The 25,832-nt window shown below is 43.0% G+C and overlaps 1 protein-coding gene across 2 annotated transcripts in view; it reads left to right on the top strand.

Annotated features, from left to right (window-relative positions):
* nlgn4xa (neuroligin 4 X-linked a) overlaps positions 1–25,832 on the top strand; it is a gene marked incomplete at its 3' end in the record, with an annotated part of 239,292 nt that overhangs the window by 80,414 nt on the left and 133,046 nt on the right. For both annotated transcript variants that reach the window (XM_084335479.1, XM_084335478.1), the window contains one exon: positions 22,497–22,649. In XM_084335479.1, coding sequence (XP_084191605.1) covers positions 22,497–22,649 — 153 coding nt within the window. The remainder of the gene's footprint in view (positions 1–22,496; positions 22,650–25,832) is intronic.

Raw genomic sequence — 25,832 nt, 5'->3', positions numbered from 1 at the left:
ACTATACACAGACTTGGCTGACAGGAGGAGCATGTTATAGGCTCACCCTACCTAAATGCAGCACTGAACGGCACAGGAAGTCCTTCATTCCGACAGCCATCAGACTATACAATGCATCACTGAGCACAGAGTGACAGTTACCATCTTCCTGGACTCTTACTTTTTAAACAGCACTGTGCAATATTACACCTACTGTAGACTTCAGTATATTTTTACTGTATTTATTTACTGTATCTTTTATTCTATTTTTATTCTATTTCATTTTATTCTATTCTTAGGCCATTTGTTTTGTTATTCTTATTTGTGACTTGTTCTGTCTAAATGTTTAATGTTGAGTGATTTGCAGTGTCAAATTTCCCTCAGGATAATACATTTCTATTCTATTCTATATCTTTGAAAAGTCTCCATTTATTCAACACTTCTGAATTCACTGACAAACTGAACTGAACTGACAAAAATAAGGTGCATAAAAAAGCAAACAAAATTCCTCCACAGGCTACTCACAATCATTAGTAGAGCGGCAAGTGGCGTTTGGGGACAGAGTGAAGTCTTCTTAAAACACTGCCCCTCCACTCATTCCTGAACTTTTTTGTTATGTCCTTCTCAAATGCCAACTGAATTAAATTGGCCTTGCGTCGATGAAGCATACTAAGGCGATGTTCTGTAAAGCCGTTCTTGAGGGTAGAAAACGAATTCTCACAAGAGTGCCGTGCTAGCTTCAGTAGTGTTGTTGTTGACATCAGTGCCCACTAGGGCTGTCCCGGACTAAGGATTTGGATAGTCGACTTTGATAAAAAAAAAAAAAAAAAAAAAAAAATTCAGGGTGGGCACAGCTGACTCAGTGGGCGGGCCCGGCCCCCTAATGCCCGCCCATGGCGCCGGGTCTGACCCCACCCCATCCATTCCCAACCCCTCACCCCGTCCAACCCCACCCCCTCGCCTCATACAACCCCAACCCCTCACCCCATCCAAACCCTCACCCCATCCAACCCCACCCCCTCACCCCATACAACCCCAACCCCTCACCCCATCCAACCCCACCCCATCCAACACTACCACCCACCCCATCCTTGTATGTTTGATGGAGAGCCAGAGCCTCTTCATCTTAGAACTAGGATCCCCATAGAGCTTGTCTTCTCTTGAGCTTTCCTCCCTAATGAGGGACGGAAGGTAAATACGGAAGCCCGTTGCCGACGCTCCTCCTATTGTCCCTCTTATTAACAGACCGTACGGACAAGCCGATCCGGTCTGTCCGAGGGGTCGCACTCCAAGGCGCTGCACCGCGCAAGCTGTTTTTTAGAGAGCGCCAGCCTTGGTCGCAGGTGAGGAGCTGTGAAATAGATGCAGACACATTAGCGGAGCGCTGGGCGCCCACTTGGAGCACAGTGGAGATTAATAACCTGCCACTGTGGCTCGATTTCCACTCCCTCTCTTTTCCTCACTGTTTTCTTTTGCGGAGGAGGAGGAGAATGATACACTCCCTGTGCCTAGCGCCAGTGCAGCCCTGCTTGCCCGCCTCTCTCCCCTGCCCGGCTAGCTGGAGGAAGGCGAAGCAGTCTCTGTTTTTGAGCCTGAGCCAGACGTCGTGCCGCAGCCAAAAGGCCAATGCAAAAGGAACCAATAATCGGAGGTTGCAACGGGCAGGCCTCTGCGGAATACCAATTACACAGAGAACTAGAGCTGCGTAGCCCGTTCTTTCCTACTGCTCTGATGCTAGTTCACCCCTCCCCCGCTAACAGTCCAACCAGCTGCTAGTTCACCCCTCCTCCGCTAACAGTCCAACGGTGCCAGACACTCGTTTTGGAATCCTCTGCTGCGGGTTCAACTCTCCCCCCTAACAGTCCAACGGGCCATACGCATTATCCTTAGAAGCATGTCATCATCATATGGAGAGGGTCGCACACCACTATTCCATTTACTTGACTTAATTTAATGGTTCATCTCTCACAGAACGTTTTCGGGCAGAGTAGACACACTGATTAAGGCCGGGTGTGGCCAAATGAGTTTTGTGCTGGAGCCTGGATGAACAATTAATTACTTCAAGTAAATGGAATATTTCTGAGTATGACCCTCTGGTTATATAAGGCCTGCTGCTACAGTAGTTCACCCAACCCCCCGCTACAGTCAAACGGGCCACTGATACGCGGCTGTGCACAGAGGCCTGCGGTGGGGAGCTTTGACCGGACTCTCTCTCCTAGCCTGTGTCTTTCCCAGTAGATACTCTCACCCTGAATGACATGCGACAGAGTTCCAAGGAGGCCCCGTCAGTCCAGGGGCCATGGATAACGGGGTCGTTGTTGATTCGAGGCCTGCTGACATGTGTACTGTACTCCGTACGGTAAGATCTGAGATATGTCAAGGCACTAGGAAAGGACCACAATACAATGCTCCTTTTGAAAATGTGGCAGAGAAATGTACCTCCCAAACCATTCATTTTGAGGCTTGTCTTCTCCTTGTTTCCCAAAGCCTGGAGGTAGGAGGCTGAACGCTGAGCTTTGAGTTCTCCGTGACTCCCATAGGACTCCCATCTAAAACTCGATGAGAGAGTAGACCGCGATGAGACCGGGACGGCTTCCGGCTGTGGGGCTGATTTATCGTGGGCCCGCCAATCGGTTAGAGGAATTCTATCTTCCTGTTCCATCTTCATCCTCGTGCCCCCGTCTCCCTCCTTTAATTTATAATCACCACCTACACATGTACTAATCACCCAGCTTAATCACAAGCGGAGAACCTCACAAAAACAACAACAAGGCGCTCATCAGGCCTAATGGCAGCATTCCGTGTGTATTATACCGAGAGGAGACGAGGCAGGAGAGGAACACCACAAGTGTTTGAAGCTCTCTCTCTCTCCACAACCAAATGGAGCTCTTATGCAAAATTGTCTTTAGTCATAGAAGCTTAAATGTTTCATTGTGTGTTATACATGTTTTCTTTATTTATTAACCAGGGTAATCACGTTGATCTCTTTTTCAAGTAGGCCAATAAGACAGCATACAAAAGATTTTCACACCTAGAACATTAAAACAATTAAAAAAAATCTATATATATAATAGGGGTGTAACGGTACACAGAAGCCACGGTTCGATACATACCTCGGTTTTGGGGTCACGGTTCGATCGAGTTTGGTACAACAGGAAAAAAGCAAAACAGGTCCCAAACGCATAAGGCTAGGTTTCTTTTCATTTATTTTGAACAGTAGTGCCTAGTTCCACCTAGGGTCATATAGTCCCCCCTGAGATAGCTTGTACAGCATGGCCCTGAAGTTCATCAAGCAGTAAACACAACAGTGGACATACCCTCTTGCATAGGTCCTATTTCTATGCAGGGCTGATACTAATATTTTTTTAAATAAAGCAATTGGTCACAATCAGCTACAGAACTGAAAAGCATATCTTAAGTTATAAAAGTACAAAATAAATAGAATACAAAATGATTTCTATACCATCAAGCCTCACCTCACTTATCATCATCTAGCCTAACTTATTATCAACTATTTCCATATCATCTAGCCTCACTTATTATCATCTAGCTTCACTTATTATCATCTAACTTCCCTTATTATCATCTCTTTCCATATCATCTAGCCTAACTTATTATCATCTAACTTCACTTATTATCATCTCTTTCCATATCATCTAGCCTCACTTATTATCATATAGCCTGGGTTTTTTATTTCCCACTCACAGTTAATGAAGTGGGCGGTCACTGCGAGATAGCTCTCAGTAGCACGGGAGGTCCATCCCTCAGTTGTTAGTGCAACGGCGGCTGCAGTGGACAGCTCGTGCTCAATCACTGCTCGTGTGCGCCTGTAAAGGGCTGGGAGCACGGACTGGCTTATGTGCGCACGGGATGCAACAGTGTAACGAGGCTCGAGCACTTTTAATAAATGTTTGAAGCCGAGTTCCTCTACTATAATGTGAAGGCGTCCGCGTCATCTTGTTTTGGTGTGTCGTCTTCTTCTGCTGTTCTTGTTGACGGTTGGCAAATAGCGTTTAGGTGCTTTATCGCCACCTTCTGGATTGGGAGTGTGTATCAGAACGGACTGATTCAGACGTATTCTTCATATGGCTGCACGTACCAGAACGTGAAGTACGTACCGTTAATTCGCTGGACGGATACATGTACCGTTACACCCCTAATATATAAAACATTTTAGAAAATGTCACATTTAAATGAAAAAATACTCAATTAACGAGAACTCCATGGCACACAGGTTTCTTTAAAATGATAAATTCTAATGAGGGAATCTAGTTTCAAATCTTTTGAAAGATGTTCTGGGAGAACGGAGCAGCACAGCCGAACCCACGTTTCGCAAATTCAGTTCTGACCATGATATGAGACATAATTTTGTGATCTCAGATCGTAATGTCCACCTCTCGTTGAACGAGTAAAGTGTTTATGTAAGATGGTAGCTGCTCCGGATGCCTTTGTACACAAACAACGACCAATGTGACCGTCTTCTTCTCGGCCAGGGATGACTGACCTGACAATTCATACAATACACAGTGATTTTGAGTGCCATCCTCTGGATGCTGTAAGTACAGTACTGTATGCATCAGCCTCACTTTTTCTGTAGCCTGTGTTATATACTGTATACTGTATATCACATGGGTAAAAAAAAAAAAAAAATCAAGGGCTTTTTTTGCCCCCCTTAATAGATTTTCGGGGGCTTTTTTTATTTCGGGGGCACTGAATTGTTATGATAAACGGTAGGGGTGGGACGGTTCACAAAATGGACAGTTTGGTTCGTATCACGGTTTTGGGGTCACGGTTTTCGGTTCGGTTCGATATACGTTAATTTTTATTAAAATCTAAACATGCTTCTCATTTATAAAAAATAAATAAAAAGGTTTACAGTGTTACAGTGTTTACAGCCTTAAATAATGTTTGGCACACAAAAACCGAAAAAAATATAGGCTATTAACTTAGTGCAAACAAACAATATGCTCAGCCAGCACTAGACTTTCCTTTCTTTAATATAAACACAAAAAAACTGTCAACCATGTTTAAATTCCCTGATTGTCAGTTCTTAATGGAAAGAATCGTTTTCTGCTTGAAATTATTATGTATCTGTCTACATTTATTTAGACTAACATTATTTAAATATTGAGTGCAACTGTGGTGGATTACGTAATTCTGTGAGTTGGAACTATCTATGGGTTGGCGCCGGGTCCCCACGGACATTTTAGCGTCACGGACCGCCAGCTCAGGCAATGTTATCAGCTCCGGAGGAGTTCATAACATCAACATGCAGTGGGACAGCGGCAATAGTCCCGGTTGGAGTTAGTAAAACACAGTTGTATGTTAGCCTTCTTGGATGTTGAATAAACGCCTATCATTGTCTTTAAACACCCCGCCTCTCAGACTCCCATTTCCTCCTCTGCTACAGTAGCTAGTAGCTACGGTGACATTTCATTGACTGTACAGTATTAGCTTGCGGGCTGCGTCGGGCTACCATAGTTAAAACGTGCGTTGTGTTGTACAAACTGCAACGCTATGGCAAGATGTGTGTAGGCCTATGTGTAGCAGTCTGGAAAATATGGTATATTATTCAGAACTGCTGACTGTGTTTATATCCCTTTTTGTACACAAAGACATTCTAACTAGTGTCATTGATTCACACGAACAATGACACAAACGTCCCCGTCCCAAGAGCATGTGAATACGGATCATAAATGACAGTATTGATTCATATTTTACAGTGCGTCTCCCCGTGTGACTGGCAGGCGGGACCAGCAGGGGGCAGTAGCAGGCAGAGAGTGGCGGAGAGAGCTGAGAGATGATAAAGGGAGAAGTGCCGCGGAAGTCGTTCTCTTCGGCTGTGAACTTGAACACGAGAGGACACAGCTAACGGGAGCTCTAGACAGCCCCGTTGCTGACGTTTATGCCGGAGTGCCCCGGGAAAGGACAACGGGTGATAGGAAGTACTGGCTAGTGGAGACGATCTCCTAGCAGTACCAGTGTTATGATATTATGAACATTAAGTGCAGAGTCGGGCACTAAGAGTCGAGTTATACCTAGTTACAGTGAGCGGTATAAGTAGCGTGCGGCTAAGGATCACAGTAGCATTGCTCGTGTTATACCTAGTTACAGTGACGGTATAGTCTGCGTGCCAGAGACGTACGGGACATCCAAGCAGTCTGCCCGGGCGTCAACAGCTGTCTGCACCGGAGAACAGCAGCACACCTGCTCCAGGCTGCCTGCAGGACACGGGGAGTTCTTTACCACCAGCAGAGTTCGCCCAGCACCAGCTCAGCCAGCACTGCCTCTCTGCTATAGCTCCGCCTGCTAGCACCTGCGGCGCGAGTGTGCGACGCCATCTTGCCACCAGGACGGTGGTGGAGCGGCGCGGCCGCCATTTTGGTAGAGTAAACATTAGGGCTTCGGCGCCCAGGATCCTATCGTACATTACACAGTGTGTCGCAGCCTACGGGCGAAGCTGGTGTTTGCTAACCACAGTGCATAGGGGTACCCCATAAACATTACATGCCGGCATTAGCATAGGGCTTTTGTTTTGGTAATTGTGGGCCCACACTTTGGTTTTATTTCCTTTTCTTTGAGCGTGATACCATGTGTGTGTAATATTACTTTCCCATCTATTTAACCCTTCCCCTCTTGGGGGTAAACGTAACGCTGCCGTATAAGTAAAGCCTAAGAAGAGGTATTATTATTGGTACTAGCCCAGACGTGGGTAAGGAGTCAAGTATATTGAAGTCTACAATATCGGGGTCTATTAACTTTGGGTCTGCAATACCTGAGTCTATACTGTGTGGGTGTACAATATAAGTGTTTGCAAGGTATTGAATTACAACTTGAGTAATAGTAGAACTACCTTCCGTGGACCCATTGCTATTAAATATTTGTAGATGACCAGTCTTTAAATAACAGTAAAGGATGTAGATGGGAGTCTTGTGTGTGTGTCTTTCATTATTTCTAACCCTAACCCTAACCCTTTGCTACGGGTAATATATGTAATCGTAACCCCTTGCTATTCTACCTTTTCCATTTCCATTGTAAGGGTTCTGGTCGTCTCACATAAGGGAGGGTACTGCTTGCGGGGGGAACCCAGTTATTTCTCTACCATCCGGTCAGTAGGTGTGGGAGGGAAAAGGGGCAACTGTGGAGGGTGAGGGTGTGTTGGGGAGTACTGCGGACTACTCCAGAGAGAGGGAGGAAGACCAGAGTACCGGACCAGGTTTGTAAACCCTGGGCCTCATTCACCCCCACTACCAGCCTCCAGTTGACGCTCCGGACCCCAAAGACGGAGGTGCAGCTGGCCAGGGTGCTACTGTGTCTCGCTACCTATTGACCGCACCCCACAGTTCCCACGAAGCAGGGATAATCCACCCTGCTACATATGTAATGTTAATGGCTATGTTTTTAAAGTCGTAATGAAGATTGATTTATATTGTGCTTGCCATTTTTACACAAACTGACTAGCACTGGCTCCGCCAAATGATTTTTTTTATTTGCGCATCATCTGAACCGTACGATACACAGACGCTCCATTACCGGATACATATATGTAATTAGTAAACTGTCGGGGGCATTTTGTGCCCCCCTTAACTGATTTTCGAGGGCATTTTGACCATTTTCAAGGGCATTATGCCCCAAGCCCCCGTTAATTTTGAACCCTGGTATATCATTATATACAGTAACATTGACATACAACAGTAACATACAGTACCTATCTCATCCTATAGTACTGTCACAAACAGTACTGCATTTGAAAATCTGGTACGTCATACATGTATAGATGTAGCAGTACTGTCTATCTGTATGTCGTGTGTGTCATATGATGAATTAAAAATGGGGGACCCTGATGGAAACAAGACGAAAGTCTTTCTCAGGTCTGCATTCTCTTAACAATTGTATGTATTGAGCTGTACTGTACTGTACCCATTCTGCAATCTGTTAATACACTTTTCAATCAATCAATCAATAGTCTACCCATGTATTACTGTTTACATACCTGTACGGTAATAATGTACAATAATACCACAATACTGTATATATATTTATCTACAACTGTTGGATATATCTAGCAGCCGGGTAGTGCAGTGGACTAAGTGTCTGTCTACCACCGCAGAGACACTGGCATCGAATCTGGCTGTCAGCGGTGCCTCCGGCTTGGCCGGTCGTCATACTGACACAATTGGCAGTGTCAGCGGGAGGGAAGCCGGTGGGTGGTATCCTGGTTGTTGTAAACAGCGACTCCTACAGGTCGGTCAGGGCGCCTGCACAGCGAGAGAGGGAAATGGTGAAGGTAGTGTGACCCTCCCACGCGTTACACTTCACCAATGAGAGTCCTCGCTGCCAGGTGAAAAGAGGCTGCTGGCTGTCTCCTATGTATCGGAGGAAGCATCTGATAGACTTCAGGGCACCCTAGACCGGCAAATGGGGGGCAAATACGTGCAATGACCAGGAAGGGGAGGGGGGAATTGGCATAACGACTACATTTGGATGGGAGGAAAAATACAGAAAAATAGGAGAAAAAGTGGATACATTTTTTTTTTTTATTGGATATATCTGCATTGTTGTAGTGAGGTGTTTAGGATAAGTGGGTAGGATTCAAGCGCAGGACAATTATGGGTGAGAGAGAGACGAGCACGAGTCGAAGTTGCAGATAACCAGGCTTTACTGAGCAAGTCAACAAGGCACACGTTACAGGGGTACAAAACAAAACCGAACTTAAAACACGGGAACAAAAACGTCAGCAGGGCTGGAAAACGTGGCTAGGAAGCAGGAACGGACTCACGGGGGAAATACAGAATAACAAGGCTTTCACGAAGGATAAGCAGAGTAGCACGACAGGATAACACCGGGGAGACATAACACAGCACGGAAGGGTACTGCGACCGGATAACCAAACAATGGCGCAACACTGGTAACAGGGAGGGCGAGATCCTAAATACTAAACACGTGATTGCTAAACAGGAACAGCTGGGGAACAGAGGATAAGAATACTGACACAAGAATACAAGGGAGACTAGACAAGACTAGACACTAACACAAGGACAGAATGAATACCACAAGACAAGGACACTAGACCAGCGGTTCCCAAACTTTTTTGGCCGTGCACCCCCTGTCACCTCCCGACCTAGCTCGCGCACCCCCCAATGGGTTTCTGTTGCTGGTCTCCGTGCACAGATTACATTTTTTATTTTATCTCTTCCCACGGCGACTATGGATAGGGAATTTCTTTATTTAATTAAAATGTTCACGACAATACTCTGCCAGCATGTTTAATATCCATAATACTAAAGGTTTGACTAAGATTTGTATGACATTTTATTGTAAAAAAAAAATAAAAAATTTACCACCATTAGCTTTTTCATGTCACGCACCAACTAGAGGGCGCTCGCGCACGACAAGGGGTGCGCGCACCACAGTTTGGGAACCACTGCACTAGACTAACAGGCAGGGCTAATAGAGACACATAATAATAGGCAGCATGGTCTTGAGCCAGGCAGGGATTAAACATTGTAAACATAACAACACAAGGACTGAGGCCACAGTAGACAGGAGGAGTTCATTCCCCGATAAACCACAAGGTGGTGCCAGAGGGTAATGTTCGGAATTGTTCAGAGAGTTCCATGAGTCCAAAGGGCAGATTATGACATGCATATATCCCTGTTCACATACCTATATATATGGACGGAACACAGTGTGAGAAGAGCATTTATGCAGGTGAACACCAGATAGGCAGCTGGCCCAGATGGGATAACAGGATGTATACTTAAGTCCTGTGCTAACCAGCTAGTCCCAGTGTTCACCACCATATTTAATCTATCCCTGGCGGAATCCGTGGTCCCTACCTGTTTCAAGGTGTCTACTATTATCCCGGTACCAAAGAAATCCTCCCCAACAGGTCTTAATGACTACAGACCGGTGGCACTCACCTCTGTGGCCATGAAATGTTTTGAGAGGCTGGTTAAGGATTACATTTGTGCCCCCCCCCCCGCGATATGGATCCTATGCAATTTGCATACAGGCCAAACAGGTCCACTGACGATGCAGTCTCCCAAGTACTACACAGCACCCTCTCTCACCTAGACTGCCAGAAGGGGGGCTATGTGAGACTGTTGTTCATTGACTATAGCTCAGCGTTCAACACCATAGTCCCCACCAGACTGGTGGACAAGCTGATCGAGCTGGGTCTGAGCGCCTGGATACTGGACTTTCTGAGTGAAAGGCCCCAGGCGGTCAGGGTGGGGGGTCAGACCTCCAACACCATCACCCTGAATATCGGGTCCCCCCAGGGCTGTGTCCTGAGCCCCCTGCTGTATTCACTATACACACATGATTGTGTGGCCAAGTTCAGCTCCAACTCCATAGTGAAGTTTGTGGACGACACAGTGGTGGTGGGGCTGATCTCTGACAACGACGAGAAGTCCTACCGGGAGGAGGTTGAGGTACTGGAACGCGGGTGCCAGGACAACAGCCTGCTCCTGAACATTGGTAAAACCAAGGAGCTTATCCTGGATTTTAGGAGAACACAGCAGGGGACACACACACCACTGAGGATAAACGGGGCTACCTTGGACAGGGTGAGCAGCTTCAAGTACCTGGGGGTCCACATCTCAGAGGATCTGACATGGACAACACACATAGACTCAGTCGTAAAAAAGGCGAAGCAGCGCCTCTACCACCTGAGACAGTTAAGGAAGTTCAGAGTATCGGGGAAGATACTCCAGTCCTTCTACTCCAGAGCTGTAGAGAGCATCTTGACTGGAAACACCACTGCCTGGTATGGAAACAGCACGGCACAGGACAAGAAGGCCCTACAGAGAGTGGTACGCTCAGCTGAGCGTACTACGGGTATTGCACTACCACCCCTGCAGGTCCTATATAACAAGAGGTGCAAATCCAGAGCTTGCAGAATAATGAAAGACCCTCACCACCCCAACAACAGCCTGTTCAAGCTGCTGCACAGTGCACACATGAGCACACACACAACACACACACTGTATACGCTCACACACTAGCAGTCACTTTAACATGAACACACACACACTCATGCTGCACACGCTCACACTTTACACAATGAAAGGTCACTTTAAAAACAAGAACGGGAGTGGTTCTTGTATAGTAAATAGATGGATAGCAAGCTAGCATAAGGACGCATAGTATAACTAGAGATTGTATAGTATAGCATTGTATATCAGTGTACATAAGACCCAGTGCCTCATCCGTAGCTAACAGTGTATTGCACTATCACAGGACCTAGCATGTCTTACCATGCTTTTGTAAAACTCATGTACATATTATACCTGATATGTCTTACTCTTATTACTTGTATTATTGCACAAATGTCGCATTCTCATCCTATCGGATTCTTATTATTGTATTATTGTATTATGCACAATCGTTGCGGGCAAGACCCCCCGCATTTCACTGTATACTTGTATGCCGTGACAAATAAAACTCTTGACTTGACTTGACTTGATAAATATATATAGATATATATATTCCCATACTGTACCTACTCTTAGTATGGCTTACTACCATAGTGTATTTATTTATACCTATATCACTGTACATAATTATAATGTACATACTCAGTTTAGCATATATTACTCAGTAGCTTGTTATACATATCACATTTAATCACTTACATTGTATATTCTTATTGCAATTTACTGTTACATTTGCACTCTGGTTAGATGTCAACTTATTTTGTTGTACTGTACTTGTGCTGTCACTGTGCAATGACAATACATTTTAATCGAATCTAATCAAATCGAACATTATACACAGCCATGCTTGATTATAATTACATAGGCTGCATTATGATGGAGTGTGTGGTGCTCTGAGTGACAGGTCCTCTGCATCTCACTGTAGTGTGTGGTGCTCTGACTGACAGGTCCTATGCATCTCACTGCAGTGTGTGGTGCTCTGACTGACAGGTCCTATGCATCTCACTGCAGTGTGTGGTGCTCTGAGTGACAGGTCCTATGCAGCTCACTGCAGTGTGTGGTGCTCTGAGTGACAGGTCATGCACAGCTCACTGTGGTGTGTGGTGCTCTGACTGACAGGTCCTATGCATCTCACTGTAGTGTGTGGTGCTCTGAGTGACAGGTCCTATGCATCTCACTGCAGTGTGTGGTGCTCTGAGTGACAGGTCCTATGCATCTCACTGTGGTGTGTGGTGCTCTGAGTGACAGGTCCTATGCATCTCACTGCAGTGTGTGGTGCTCTGAGTGACAGGTCCTGTGGTGCTCTGAGCGCGGCGACACCACAGCCAGTGTTTAGGGGTTTGACAGAAACGTAGGTAATCATTCCATCGACTGTAAAGTACTAGAAACGTTCTGTAGAAATGCAGCCATTCGTTCAATCATTCATTTGTTCATTAATTTGTTATAATGCAACATATGTATGGATTATAGCAGTGGTTCTCAAACTGTTTCATGTCAAGGACCCCCAGACTGATACTCATTAGATTCTGTCTCCATCTGAGACGTTAAATATGATTAAGTCCATAATTCCTTATAAATGGCTGCATTTATATAGTGCTTTTATCCAAAGCACTTTACAATTGGTTCCTCACATTTTAGCCATTCACTCACACATGCACACACCGATGGCAGAGGCATGCAAGGTGCCAACCTGCACATTGGGAGAAATTAGGGGTTAAGTGTCTTGCTCAAGGACACTTCGACACACTGCCCGGGATGAGCGGGAATCGAACTGGGAACCTCTGGATTACCAGACGACTCTACCTCCTGAGCCACTGTCGCCCCATAACTCTATAATACTGTAGGTAAATGGTAAATGGACTGCATTATAGTGCTTTTATCCAAAGCGCCTTACAACTTATGCCTCACATTCGTCCATTCACTCGCACATTCACACACCGACGGCGGAGGTGCCGACCCGCTCATCGGGAGCGGGACACTTTGGACGCGCTGCCGGGATGAGCCAGAATCGAACCGGGAACCATCTGATTACCAGACGACCACTCTACCTCCTGAGCCACTGGGTGGGGAGATACGAAAGGAGAGAGTAATCAGAATAGTAGTCATTCTTATATATATATATATATATATATATATATATATATATATATGGTGGGGTTCAGACTCGCCACGGTTCAAATACAAACAAATTCGAATGTCCACACAAGAGCAATATCAATCAATACGAATATTTATTGAATAAAGGCAGAATCCAGTTTGATAGGCAAGAGAATGGTCGTAATACAGTCCGATGGTCAAAAACACAAAACAGGCTCGCCGGCAGAAAAAGGGATTGTTCTATACTCAGGGTAGTCGTCCGGTCCAGGGTCAGTACACAAGGGGGTTTCTCAGCCAGTCCAGGGTCCAGTACACAATGAACACCTTCTCGCCTTCACCTCTCCTCTCACTACCTCTCACCTCACAAAACTCTGAATATCTCAATCACTCTCTCTCTATGTCACAACTCCAATCTCACCTCCACTCAACTTACTCCTGACTAACCTAGTGTCTTGTAGTGTGTGTGTGTGTCGGGGGTGTGTGCATGTGAGATGTGGGTGAACTAATGATGCACAGGTGTGTTCTATCAGTACTAATCAGCTACCTAATTGTTACTACTCCTTCCGTGGCAATAATATCTCCCATCCTTCACATATCCATGAGAGGGGGGGTGATATCTGCCACAATATATATATATATATATATATATATATATATATATATATATATATATATATCCTCATCGGGCTTAACTTCTAGTGCATGAAATTAGACTATTCCCCATTTGTCATGGGCACCCCCTGGAACCCCCATCGAGGAATGGGCGGGGGGGAGACCCCAGGTTGAGAACCACCTCTAGGCCTACGTGCAGTGGTGGAAGAAGTACACAGTTCCTTTACTTAGAAATACCCAGATAAAATGGTACTCTGGTAAAAGTAAAATTCCTCCTTTCAGAATTCTATTTAAGAAAAGGTAGAAGAGTATTAAGTTATTGGATGTACTTAAGTATCAAACGTTGAAGTACACATTCTACATGATGTTTGTGTATTCCAGTGCTTGGAAGCGTTAAATCCTCGAACCATTGACCTCTAGTGGTTATGTGAAAGTGGGATGTGGTCCAGTTATTCTGCTCTGATTAAAGGTCATGTTGAAGTGGTATGTGGTCCAATTATTCTGCTCTGATTACATCCTCTTGAAGTTGGCAGGGCTTCAAGTTTAAAAGTACATTATCGTCATATCTTTTTGCCATGTTTTTCTTCAAAGCAAAACATCTTACCTGATGTTTTAAGATAGATGTAGTGGAGTAAAATGTACAAAGTTCCCTAAAAGTAAAGTACAAGCACCTCAAAATTGTACTTAAGAACAGCACTTGAGTAAAAGTAGTTTCTGGTTTCCTAGAAAATGTTACCTCTAGGCCTCCTCAGACACACGTTCCCCGTCTCAAGTACGAGCGGAGACATTCCGGCTCCGTGGAAACAGCCCAAGGCGTCGCCGCCCGGTTCGCTGGTCCATCAGGGGAACGCAAATCACGAGCAAATTGATTTCTCTGCGAGGTGAGACAATCAAAAAGGTCAATCTGATTCTCTCGTCGTGTTGACATTGATACTGTAAGTGCATTACATTACATTCGCCATCATTAAAATGTCAAGAAGGAGCCCCAAACCTTAGCAGATTATGCAGCAGGTCCCGCGTCGCTCCGGATAACAATTATCACCATGTTGCCGTAGCTGCTGGCGGTTATTGTCCTTTCTTTTGGTGTGTTATGGTCTCATCTCACATTCCATATGTCCACTGACTGTCCTCTAAGCATGGATGTAGTGTAGGTGGAACACTAGATAAGCCATAAGTGGCAACTCCACCACATTTCTTAAGGGATCTAGGTATACAGGACATCATTTTTTAGTTTAATTTGTTCATTTGTTATTTTATCGTTAAGCCAGGTCTCGGATAATGTAATTATGCTTGGCTTGTGTTGAAAAACCCATGCCTTAACACATTGACCGCCAATCATGTTGTACGACGGGTTTGCTGGTCATGCGAATTCTGCCAAGCCACGGCGTACGACGTTATTGAGATCATATTTAATTTTTTCGCCATGGTATTCATAATTCCGCCACCCAGCCTCTGCTGAGACAGTGGGACTCTGCACAACAGTGCAACGTGTCAATACCGCCGCCTGGTGGATGATCGGGCGAGTTACAACCGGAAATGGATCTGGTGATCTCGGTGCATCTGGGAAATCCGTCCGGCAGTCACATATTGTTGCGGGACTCTAGACACACATCCGTGTATATGGATCGCTGCCATAACTCAATAATCGATATGATTTGGGCGTTTATTGCGCCATACAAACCGGAAATGGATCTAGTCGATCGACGTCAAATAAGTGGGATCTTTTTCCTCCAGTCTCATCGGCGAACGGTAAGAGGACAGTAACGTTATTTTCAAGGCGATTGTACATTTCTTTATTTACAAACCATCTGATCAATAAATTAACCCATACTACATAAAGCATTTACTGACGATCACGGAATTATAAACGACCCCCCCCCCCCCCCCCCCCCCGCTCATCCGCGCATGATGAGTCATAACGTTTAGGGATCATGTGCAGTTGAAATTTCTTATATAGCGTGTATCGGCAACAAACGGCAGTTGATAATCTATATATGCGTTTATGCCTATAACTCATGTTCAAGGAATTACTGCAGAAAACGATAAAAACATACTTATATTCTAGACGGTATTTTTGGAAGAATCTATGAATGAAAAAGTATAACGTTCCTACATCCTGAACGATAGATAATCGATGTTGAATGGGCCATAGTAATGTCAATTTAGCAATACAATTTAAAAAGTTATAGCCCTGCAAAGAAGGTGAACATATCCATAGGCTTAGACTGGTGGCAGTGATCATACATTGATGGATAGAAGCATGGCAGTCAATGTGTTAAGTAAATCCATTTTGGGTAACAGACTTCTGATATTCTGATGAACTATTTTTAGACCTTTAACACCATCCATCATATAACATCAAGTTTATAAAGACCACACCAGTATGTAAAAGCAACCGACCATTGTAGAAAAGAGATGAGAGACATAATTACACTTGTACGTATGTGTAAATACAAGACAAACAAACAAAATACACAGACATACATACAAAAGAAAAGAGAAAAAGCAACAAAAAAAACAAACAAATGTAAAAAATTTAAAACTTAAGACTAGCCTATAGCTCCCTGACCCCATGAGCCCAGGGATTTGGTGAACAAGCCACACTACTCACTCAGAGCTGATTGAAATATTTAATAAACAATGTAGCCAAATATAATAGAAGTAGATAAACTAAAGTAGCTATAAAGAAACTCAGGTCGTAATAATTATTTAGTATAAAAGAAAGAAAACCAAGACATCAAGGACTCAAGGTTTGGTTTAGGGAAAATAAAACACAATGCGAAGAAGAGTATTCCCACTTACAGCCACCATACCTTCATTACGACCTTTACTACAGTACCATTCGCTTTATGGCAGTAAACAACAACACACTTTCAGGCAGACCGTGCCGGTAGCTTCCAGCAGCCAAAAACACAGTAACGTTAGTCAATTCAGATGATGGTAATATGATACTTTGTAAGATAAAGTCATGGTGGATATAATAACGTTACGAAGACATGGGAGACCCCTTCAGGATTCGTATGGACTCATCGATAACTAGCGCTAACGTCCTTAGCCCACCATAGGGGAGCTCTCGGGTGATTTCCTGGACAACATAAACTCCACTTTGGCTGCTTTATGATCCGAAAATGTAAGCTTCTTGTCATCAACCTCAATGCACAGTGTGTGGGGGTAACTGAGAACATATGGTAGCTTCAGCTCCCGAAGATGCTTATGATACAATCATTCTAAGGATTATGGGTGTAATACATTAGTTTTGTACACTAATTGCAAGTTATGCAAATGTAAACAAATTCGAAACAGCATAGTGCACTTTTAAATTAGTATCTTTGTGAGGGTACTGTTTTATAATTTACATTACATTGAAAATATACAAAGATATATTTTTTAAAGCTGGATTTTCTAATACAGAAGAGGTACCTGTATAAATAAAGGTTACAACTTTTAAAAGTAAAAACATAAATGAGCATGTGTAAATGTGTTTATTTCTCTCCTTAATTAAAACTTAACACATGCCCTTCTCTGAAGAATTGCTAAAATCAACATCAACAGGTCTGACGTCTGTGGTGCTGAACTTGTTGAGGTTAGGAGAAATGTATATCCAATTTATATTGTAAAATCAATGTTAATTTAACTATTGACAGTGTAAAAATGGACGTTGGGGTCCATTTGTACACGGTCAGAGTAACAGACCCATAAGGGTCCATTTGGTTCCTAACTATCCATCATTTAGCTGGGGGGCCCCTGGAACCTCCCCGGACCCCACTTTGAGAACCAATGGCATGCTGTGTAAAATGTTTCACTCACCACACTCCAACAAATATTGTGAAGGTCAGTTGCCCCTCAAAACAGATGAACTTCTGCCGGTCTAGGTGTTTAACACGTACAGCCTGCATCTGATGGCAAATAAATAATACAGTTACTAAGATGATATAGGGCACAACAACTCATGCATTATGAGTAGTGTTACAATTAGAAACTATTACAAACGCACTATCTACAGGTAGGCTATCTAGTTCCACACGTTTCCATTCACATACCTAACATTACGGTGATGGAGCGTCAATGTAACGGATATGTACCGCGATAGTGTGACTACGGTACATAGAAGTAAAACTCACTCCCCTGAGGCATCCAGACTGAGCGCTTAGTGAGGATATCCTTTCTTGGCACAGCGGTCTGTGTTGCTGGCCCCGGTGCGGACGCCCGGGGTTCGACTCCCACTCAAGGCATGGTCGAAGTGTTTGGCAGGTACAGCGTTGTACCAGCTACACCAGCACACGTCTTTTACAAATCTAGCATAGTGTGCTACCTGTTAGCACGAGCGACAGTGAAAAGTGTCTGGGCGGAAACAAGCGCTTGACAGTTTGGTTCCGCATTAAGAGACAATCCACAATATAGAGGCGAATTGTTGGGCATTCATTAACATTAGTCAACCCAGTACAATGCTTAGTTCAGATAAACACTTGTTGAACCGAACAGTGCGTCAAATTAACTTGTTATGTCCATTTACCGCTAGTAAAACAGTTAACCTACAGAGTTAACACACATCGCGCCAAATTTACGTGACTATTTAGAGTAAAAAAAATTAAAGTGTTCCGGCAAAGTCTGCCAACATGTAACATAGAATTGTTCCGTCTCCTGTACTATGTCTACTTGTCTTGTATGTTCTTAATACGTCAGTTTTTGTATGGATAGTTATATCACTACTTTTAACAACCTGCTCGGGCCTACAGATGAAAATTTGCTTCTGGCTAACACTGGCTGATTTACATGGATGTGAAAACCGACATGTTGATTAATGTGCACTGTCCCTGGTAGCAATACTATTGATAATTGAATACTCGTGTTGCACCGACGTACCTGTTCTTACTAAGTTATTGTCCATAAAACTGTAAAACGTTTATTTAATAGCGTGCCTGCTAACATAGCAGCTAACATGCTAACATCAGCCTGCATGATAGATGGCTCTGTGGCTAGCTGTAATGTTGCAAATCAGTTACACACATTGCCGTTTAATAAATTAACAAATAATAATAATAATTTTACCTGGCATTTGATCCAGGCATCCAAGTGAAGAAAAATATTGCTCTTGCTACTTGCAGATACTATAGTGCAGAGAGAAAAATGTCACCGTTAACTGCCGTCAGATTTAGAAATTGTGGGCATAGTAGGCGCCGCGTGACCATGCTGCTCCAATATAAATTGGGAGATTGGGAGCTGGGGTACGGTGTCAATAGAGTGACAATCTACTGCATTTTACTCAAGAATTTTGCATGGACTCAACGTACAGCCATTGAGTAAAATAGCCAACCCATTGTTTCGTTAAAATAACACAACTGACTCAATTACACTTGGAAACTTGCATTTGTTGCGTAAATCCAGTAAAAGAGGATTTAGTAAAACCAACAACAGTGGGGTTTCATTTTTTTTATTGTACTCGTGTAATTGATTACTCACACCCATCCCTAGTATATTGTGATATTGTGGCTATACAAATAAATTTGAATTGACTTAATGACAGATCTCGTTTGAACCTACGGCTCTGGCTAGTTAGCCACAACACTAATGTAAAGTAATGGGGCCACTCTTCAGTCTACAAGCCCTGAAATGACTGCTGAAAGCTTCTCCACAGTGCACTCAAACCAAATAAATTTTCGTTTTCCAGTACATTTCGTAAGCTTAGCATTGTATAGTATTTTATCTTAGTACCTTTTATCATGTCTATCTATTATCTATTATATTTTATTCTATTATTATTTGTATTTCTTTGCACAATCAAGGCGGGCATGGCCACCTTTCACTACATGTCTTGTGTATGTATGTGACTAATAAATCTCTTGAATCTTGAACATTTAAGTGCTTTTTACACTGGCCCCATTAACTTTACATTAGTTGTGTCTCTAACTAAGGAGGGGCTGAGTGTCCAGTATGAAGCACAGCATGGATTGTGCTGGTCATTGATGATCAGGAAATAGGGCGAGGCATCAACTATTTTGTTTTGAACATACCTAAGTCAAACATTTATGAATTTGTTATTTTGTTATATACTTTTCTGAGAGTATACTTGTAATGCATTTTTGGTACTTTGTGCTTTCGTTTACTAATTCCATGTTTAGTATGATAGTCATTAATATACTGTAAGTGTAATCTAAGTACACCACACTTAAACAAAGTAAAATGGAGATGTTCACTGAGCTTAAGTTGTACTTTAGTAAACATATTAGAAGTGTACTGTTTTGGTAAGCAAGTATATAATAAGTATAATTAAGTATAAGTATAATTTCTATATATTTAAGCACATCTTAAGTTCAACTTTACCACACTAAGTACTACTTAAGTGGTTTAAATTTGAGTATACTTTCTGAATACATAAAACGTATACTAAATCCAGCTGCATTCCAAGTTAAACTACGACCCAACTTCTGCTAAATGTAGTTAAACTAGTAATTGAACTACTGTACATGTAGTTAACTATACTCCCTAATGCTGCATATTCACCCTACAAACAACAAGCAGATGCATAAGCAGTAGACCTTTCTTTCTGTGCACTGAGAGATAATTAAGTTGGTCCGTCTGTCATGTGAGCACTGGGATGGTTGATTTCCATTGTCTGGACATAATATCTATGCTGAAGCGGTAATGTATTCCCATAATATGCGCATACATCTTGATATTTTAATCATTTCACGTTTCCTTTGATATATGTCTCTACAAAGTATACTGTCAGAAAATATACTTGGGTACCCTTTAAAGCTGTGTATGTCTTGACTTAGAGTACTAGCGGTTACCCTGAGCTTCTCTTCCTGCTATAGTAGTGTTATGTTTTATGTGGTTTGAGAGTACTAGCAGCTACCCTGAGCTTATTTTCCTGCTACAGTGATGTTGTGTTTTATGTCATGTGAGCGTACTAGTGGCTACCCTGAGCTTCTCTTGCTGCTACAGTAGTGTAGTGTTGTGTTTTATGTAAGGCCGGGCCGCTAACGCATTTACCGGGCTAAGTTAACGGCAGACTATTATCACGCGATAACAGAATTGCCGCCGTTAATCTATTCTCAAAATTGGGTCTGGGAGCCAATTACATTAGCTGATGTATACTTGGTCGAATTACTCTGTGTGTGCGGAGACACGTTGTTAATTCATATTTTCATATAGGGAGGCCTGGCTTCCGTTGGCTTCCATGAGGTTTCGCCACTGCTTATTTTCAACCTAGAACCTAAGCGCGCTCTCTCTCTCTCTCTCTCTCTCTCTCTCTCTCTCTCTCTCTCTCTCTCTCTCTCTCTCTCTCTCTCTCTCTCTCTCTCTCTCTCTCTCTCTCTCTCTCTCTCTCTCTCTGTGGGTCCTTCATTGCCGTCTTTGATTTAATGTTATCCTCTTAACACTTTAACTGCCGAGGTTAAATTCATGATATACCATCCCTTGCCAGCTCTATTTGTCTATGGAGAAGTTCCCCTTCTTTCAGGGCTATAACTTTTTAAATTCTATTGCTAGATTGCCATTATTAGGGCCCATTCAATGTCCTATATGTATTGTTCAGGGTGTATGAACGTTAAACTTTTTCATTCACATATTCATACTAAAATATGGTCTAAAGTATAAGTATGTTTTCATCTCTTTCTCCAGCTTTCTCCAGAACGTGATTTATAGCCCCACATGCATTATATTGATGATGAAATACAGTTTGATAGCGATCTGTGCCAGATAATAAATTTCAACTGGATGTGGTTCTGGAAGTTACTATACGTCATCTGATGTTGACCGGATGGGCGAGGGGGCGTTTATAATTCCGTGGGCAACGTTATACCATTCATCTAATGTGGGTCATATGTTCATCATAGCAGTTTATATCGAACACGGTAATACTACACGCTAAAATTCACCCCAGTCTCCTCGGGCCATTGGGCGATCAGCGTGGAGTAGACAGTTTTCCATTATGGGATGTCGAAATACCCGATCTATTTCCAGGTTGTATAATAGTATATACGTCCAAATCATGTTGTTTTTTCGAGTTATTTCCACCGATCGATGTCCACTGTGTGAAGACTGAGTCTCTCTAACATTAGCGAGTGCCCGGACCACATATGGAGTGAGTCCTACCGGGTTAAAGGTTGACATCCGGTTTCGATCTGCCGATCGGCCACCAGATGGCGCTCTTGAACCGCTAGAGGATTGAGAGGAGATCAGAACTGTGTGTCAAGGCTGCAGAGGGGAAATATGATTCCGATCACAGATTTTTTAAATATTGATATCAAAGACGAGTTACGGCGTCCGCGGCAACTTGAGCATGGCGGGGAATGACGAGTTCCGGCGTTTTCGGCAGTTAAAGTGTTAATAATAATAATATCTTAAATTTATATAGCGCCTTTCAGGAGACCCAAGGCGCTTAACAGCTAAGGGAGGGGGAAAGGGAACAACGTAACAACAAAATATTAATCAAAAGGAAAGAAAGAAAGAAAACGAAAGAAAAAAGGGGAAATCAGGCAGAGTCATTTACAAATTTGGTGAAAAGGTGGGTTTTGAGTTGGGATTTGAAAGAGTGCAGGGATGTAGCACTACGGATGTTTGGAGGGAGTGAGTTCCAGAGGGTGGGTGCGGCCACATAAAGGCCTCATGTTGTATTTGGGTAACTAGTAAAGTAACTGAGTTACTATTTTTCAGTAACTAGCACAACACTTGCGTAGAACGCACATATTTTGAATGTCTTCGGCAGATTTCAAATGATTAATCTAGATTAACTCCAGGATTGCAGATAGATTAATCTAGATTAAAAAAAATTATCTATGCCCACCTCTAGTTTTATGTCATGTGAGAGTACTAGCGGCTACCCTGAGCTTCTCTTCCTGCTTCCCTCCTTCTCTCTCTCTCCAGACATCCATGATGAGAACGGCCTGAAGCCGGTCATGGTGTACATCCACGGAGGCTCTTACATGGAGGGCACGGGGAACATGATGGACGGCAGCATCCTAGCCAGCTACGGCAACGTCATCGTCATCACCATCAACTACCGCCTCGGAGTCTTAGGTGAGCCCCCGGCATTCTGACATCATTTTGTTTGGTGAAAAGAAAACATTGATTGATTCATTCATAGTTTTGCTGGTTTGGTGATTGGTTGATTGGCTGACCTGCTGGTTGGTTGGTTGGTTGGCTGGCTGGCTGGTTGGTTGGTTGGCTGGCTCGCTGTCTGGCTGGCTGGTTGATTGGCTGGCTGGTTGATTGGCTGGCTGGGTAGCTGGCTGGCTGGCTGGCTGGCTGGCTGGCTGGCTGGTTGGTTGGATGGCTGGCTGGCCGGTTAGCTGGTTGGTTGGCTGGGTGGCTGGCTGGCAGGTTGATTGATTGATTGATTTGTTGACTGACTGACTGATTTATTGATTGATTGGTTGTTTATTGATTGATTGCTTGATTGGTTGGTTGGTTGGTTGGTTGGTTGGTTGGTTGGTTGGTTGGTTGGTTGGTTGGTTGGTTGGTTGGTTGGTTGGTTGGTTGGTTGATTGGTTGGTTGGTTGGTTGGTTGGTTGGTTGGTTGATTGATTTACTTACTTACTTACCCTACATTATTGACTGATTGATTGGATGGTTGACACGTGGACTGGGTAAGATATCATCAGATGGGTGCTGTGGTGGAATACTGCCCAGACGGTAACAACTCCCAGTCTACTTTGAACATGTCTATACTCATAGGGCCAGAAGAGGTTCGCAAACAAGGAGGCAGACTGGGAGAATCTGCGTAAGCTCTTTTTGATTGAATCTTTGAATGGCACCCAGAAACAATCAAACAAACAAACAAACAAACAAACACTGCTGGGCGACATGCCATATCACTTTTGTCTTAGTTTAGATTTTTGATTTGTTTTCCACTAACATTTCCAGTCCTCATTACAATGTGATATGACATTTATTTTCTTCTTTATAATTGCCATGGAGGTGTTTTATTCAAAATGCTCTTTTAAATACTTCACAAGGAACACATGTTGCGATTAACTTAAACTTAAATATATAATTTTTCCCATGATTATATTGTGGACCACGGTATAGTAAAAATCCATACCTTTAGCATGGATCCATGATGATATACCTTCATATGTGCAGTGTTGGTGAAACTACTAGTTTAAATAGTTAAATGACATCTCAACTACTTAAAAATAAATGTTTTTAGTGTAAACAAAACTACATACAAACTACATTACGAAGAGTTTTTACAATCTCTGTCTGGAATCTCACATAGTTACACGGAATAACACCTGCACTAACACAGTGAAGTATGGATGTGTTTGATTTAGGGACCAGGGCGGGTCATTTCCTCACTCAGGCAGACCCATGGGTGTGTTTGAAGGAAGGGACAGGGAGCAGTTTTCTGGGTGGAATCAGAAAAATGCTAAATGTATAGAGAAATATGTAGTTTGTAATTGACTGCCTAAACTACATGAACCAAAGTAGTAGACTACTGAAAAAGCTACTGAGATTTAAATGTAGTTAAACTACCACTAACCTGATGCTACACACGGTTTATCTCCTGATCTTGCGATTAAAGAATACAAGGTAAACTACCACCCAACTATGCAAAATGTAGTTAAACTTGTAATTTAACTATGTGTAGTTAAAACTAGTAATTGAACTGCATGTAGTTAAACTAGTAATTTAACTACATGTATGTAAACTAGTAATTGCACTACATATAGTTAAACTAGCAATTGAACTGCATATAGTTAAACAAGTAATTTAAACTACATGTACAGTAGTTAACTACTCCTCAATGCTGCATATTCACCCTACAAACAACAAGCAGATGCATCAGCAGTAGACCTTTCTTTCTGTGCACTGAGCGATCATTAAGATGATCCGTCTGTCATGTGAGCACTGGGATGGTAGATTTCCATTGTCTGGACGCATTATACAGTGTCTATGCCGAAGCGGTAATGTATTCCCATTATGCACATACATCTGCACAGATGTTTTAATCATTTCACGTTTCACTTGATATGGGTTTGTGGTTTCTTAGGTTTTACGCTCAAGCGTGCATTTGGTCTCGAAATGTGTTCGTCTGGGATTTTCTATCCTTTAAAAAAAAATGTAATGGTGGCATTCATGAGTTGGAACGGCGCCACAGTGGGAGATAAGCCCACGCATCTATTGCTGCCGTTTAAAGGAACACGCCAACATTTTGGGAAATTAGCTTATCGTCTTCTCCAGAGAGATACAAGAAGATAGATACCAGTTTCCTCTCTGTGCGTTCAGTATAAAGCTATCTGGCTGCATGTTAGCCTAGCTTAGCACAATGAATGGAAGCGAACATGACTGGTTAGCCTTCGGGAGAGGTGTTAGTTGGACAATGCCTAGGTTAAAAGTGGAAAGTGCTGCGCACGATGTGGAAAGTGCTGCGCACGATGTGGAAAGATATGGGTGATTTTGCGCAAGCTCCCACACGCGCGCCCGTAATAATATTCACGGAGGTAGGTCTCCTCGTGGGACACAAGTTCCCAATGCATTGTCCCATGGGATTATGCCCCCCCCCCTCCCGCGGTGATATTAATTGAGGGGCGGACTTGCGGTGATGGAGAACTGAATCAGAACCAGAATCAGAAAGGTCTTTATTGCCAAGGAGTTTTCGCATACAAGGAATTTGCTTTGTCCGCTAATGTCGCACCGAAAACAACCAAAAGTCATTAACAGACAGATAATACAATAAAGAGGTGGAGTAAAATAAAATGAAATAATATGAACTAAGTTAAGCACAATATAATATAACTATGAAATCTAATTAAAAAATCTAAATCAAACTGTAAATAAAGAGGTAAAATAAAATTAAATATAGCACAATAGAATATAGTACAATTATAAGTAAAACATTATATAGGAATTATACAGGAGGACATGACAGACAGATGCAATGACGAAAGATAGTGACAAAAACAAAGGATGCAATGAGTCATGAAAATACAAATTAGGCAAGCTCTATACATTACGAAGTAAACGAAATACAATACGAAATAAACAGAATACTAATGGTGGAAAATAATGTTATGTCTATGCCTCATTTCGGGTTTATTTCCCCCTTCCTGATATCTGCCAACAGCGCTGTCAGGTGCAAACTGCTCAGTGAGCAAACTGCGCTGGAACAAATCAGGAGCATGAATGGCTCGCAAAGACGGAGCAGATACCTCGCGCTAAACTCTCTCAGTTAAGGGTGCAATTAGGATCTGGTAAGGT

The sequence above is a fragment of the Notolepis coatsorum genome, assembly GCF_963971535.1.
Source record: "Notolepis coatsorum genome assembly, chromosome: 1".
Taxonomy (NCBI): domain Eukaryota; kingdom Metazoa; phylum Chordata; class Actinopteri; order Aulopiformes; family Paralepididae; genus Notolepis; species Notolepis coatsorum.
This window is presented reverse-complemented; position numbering and strand designations above follow the sequence as displayed.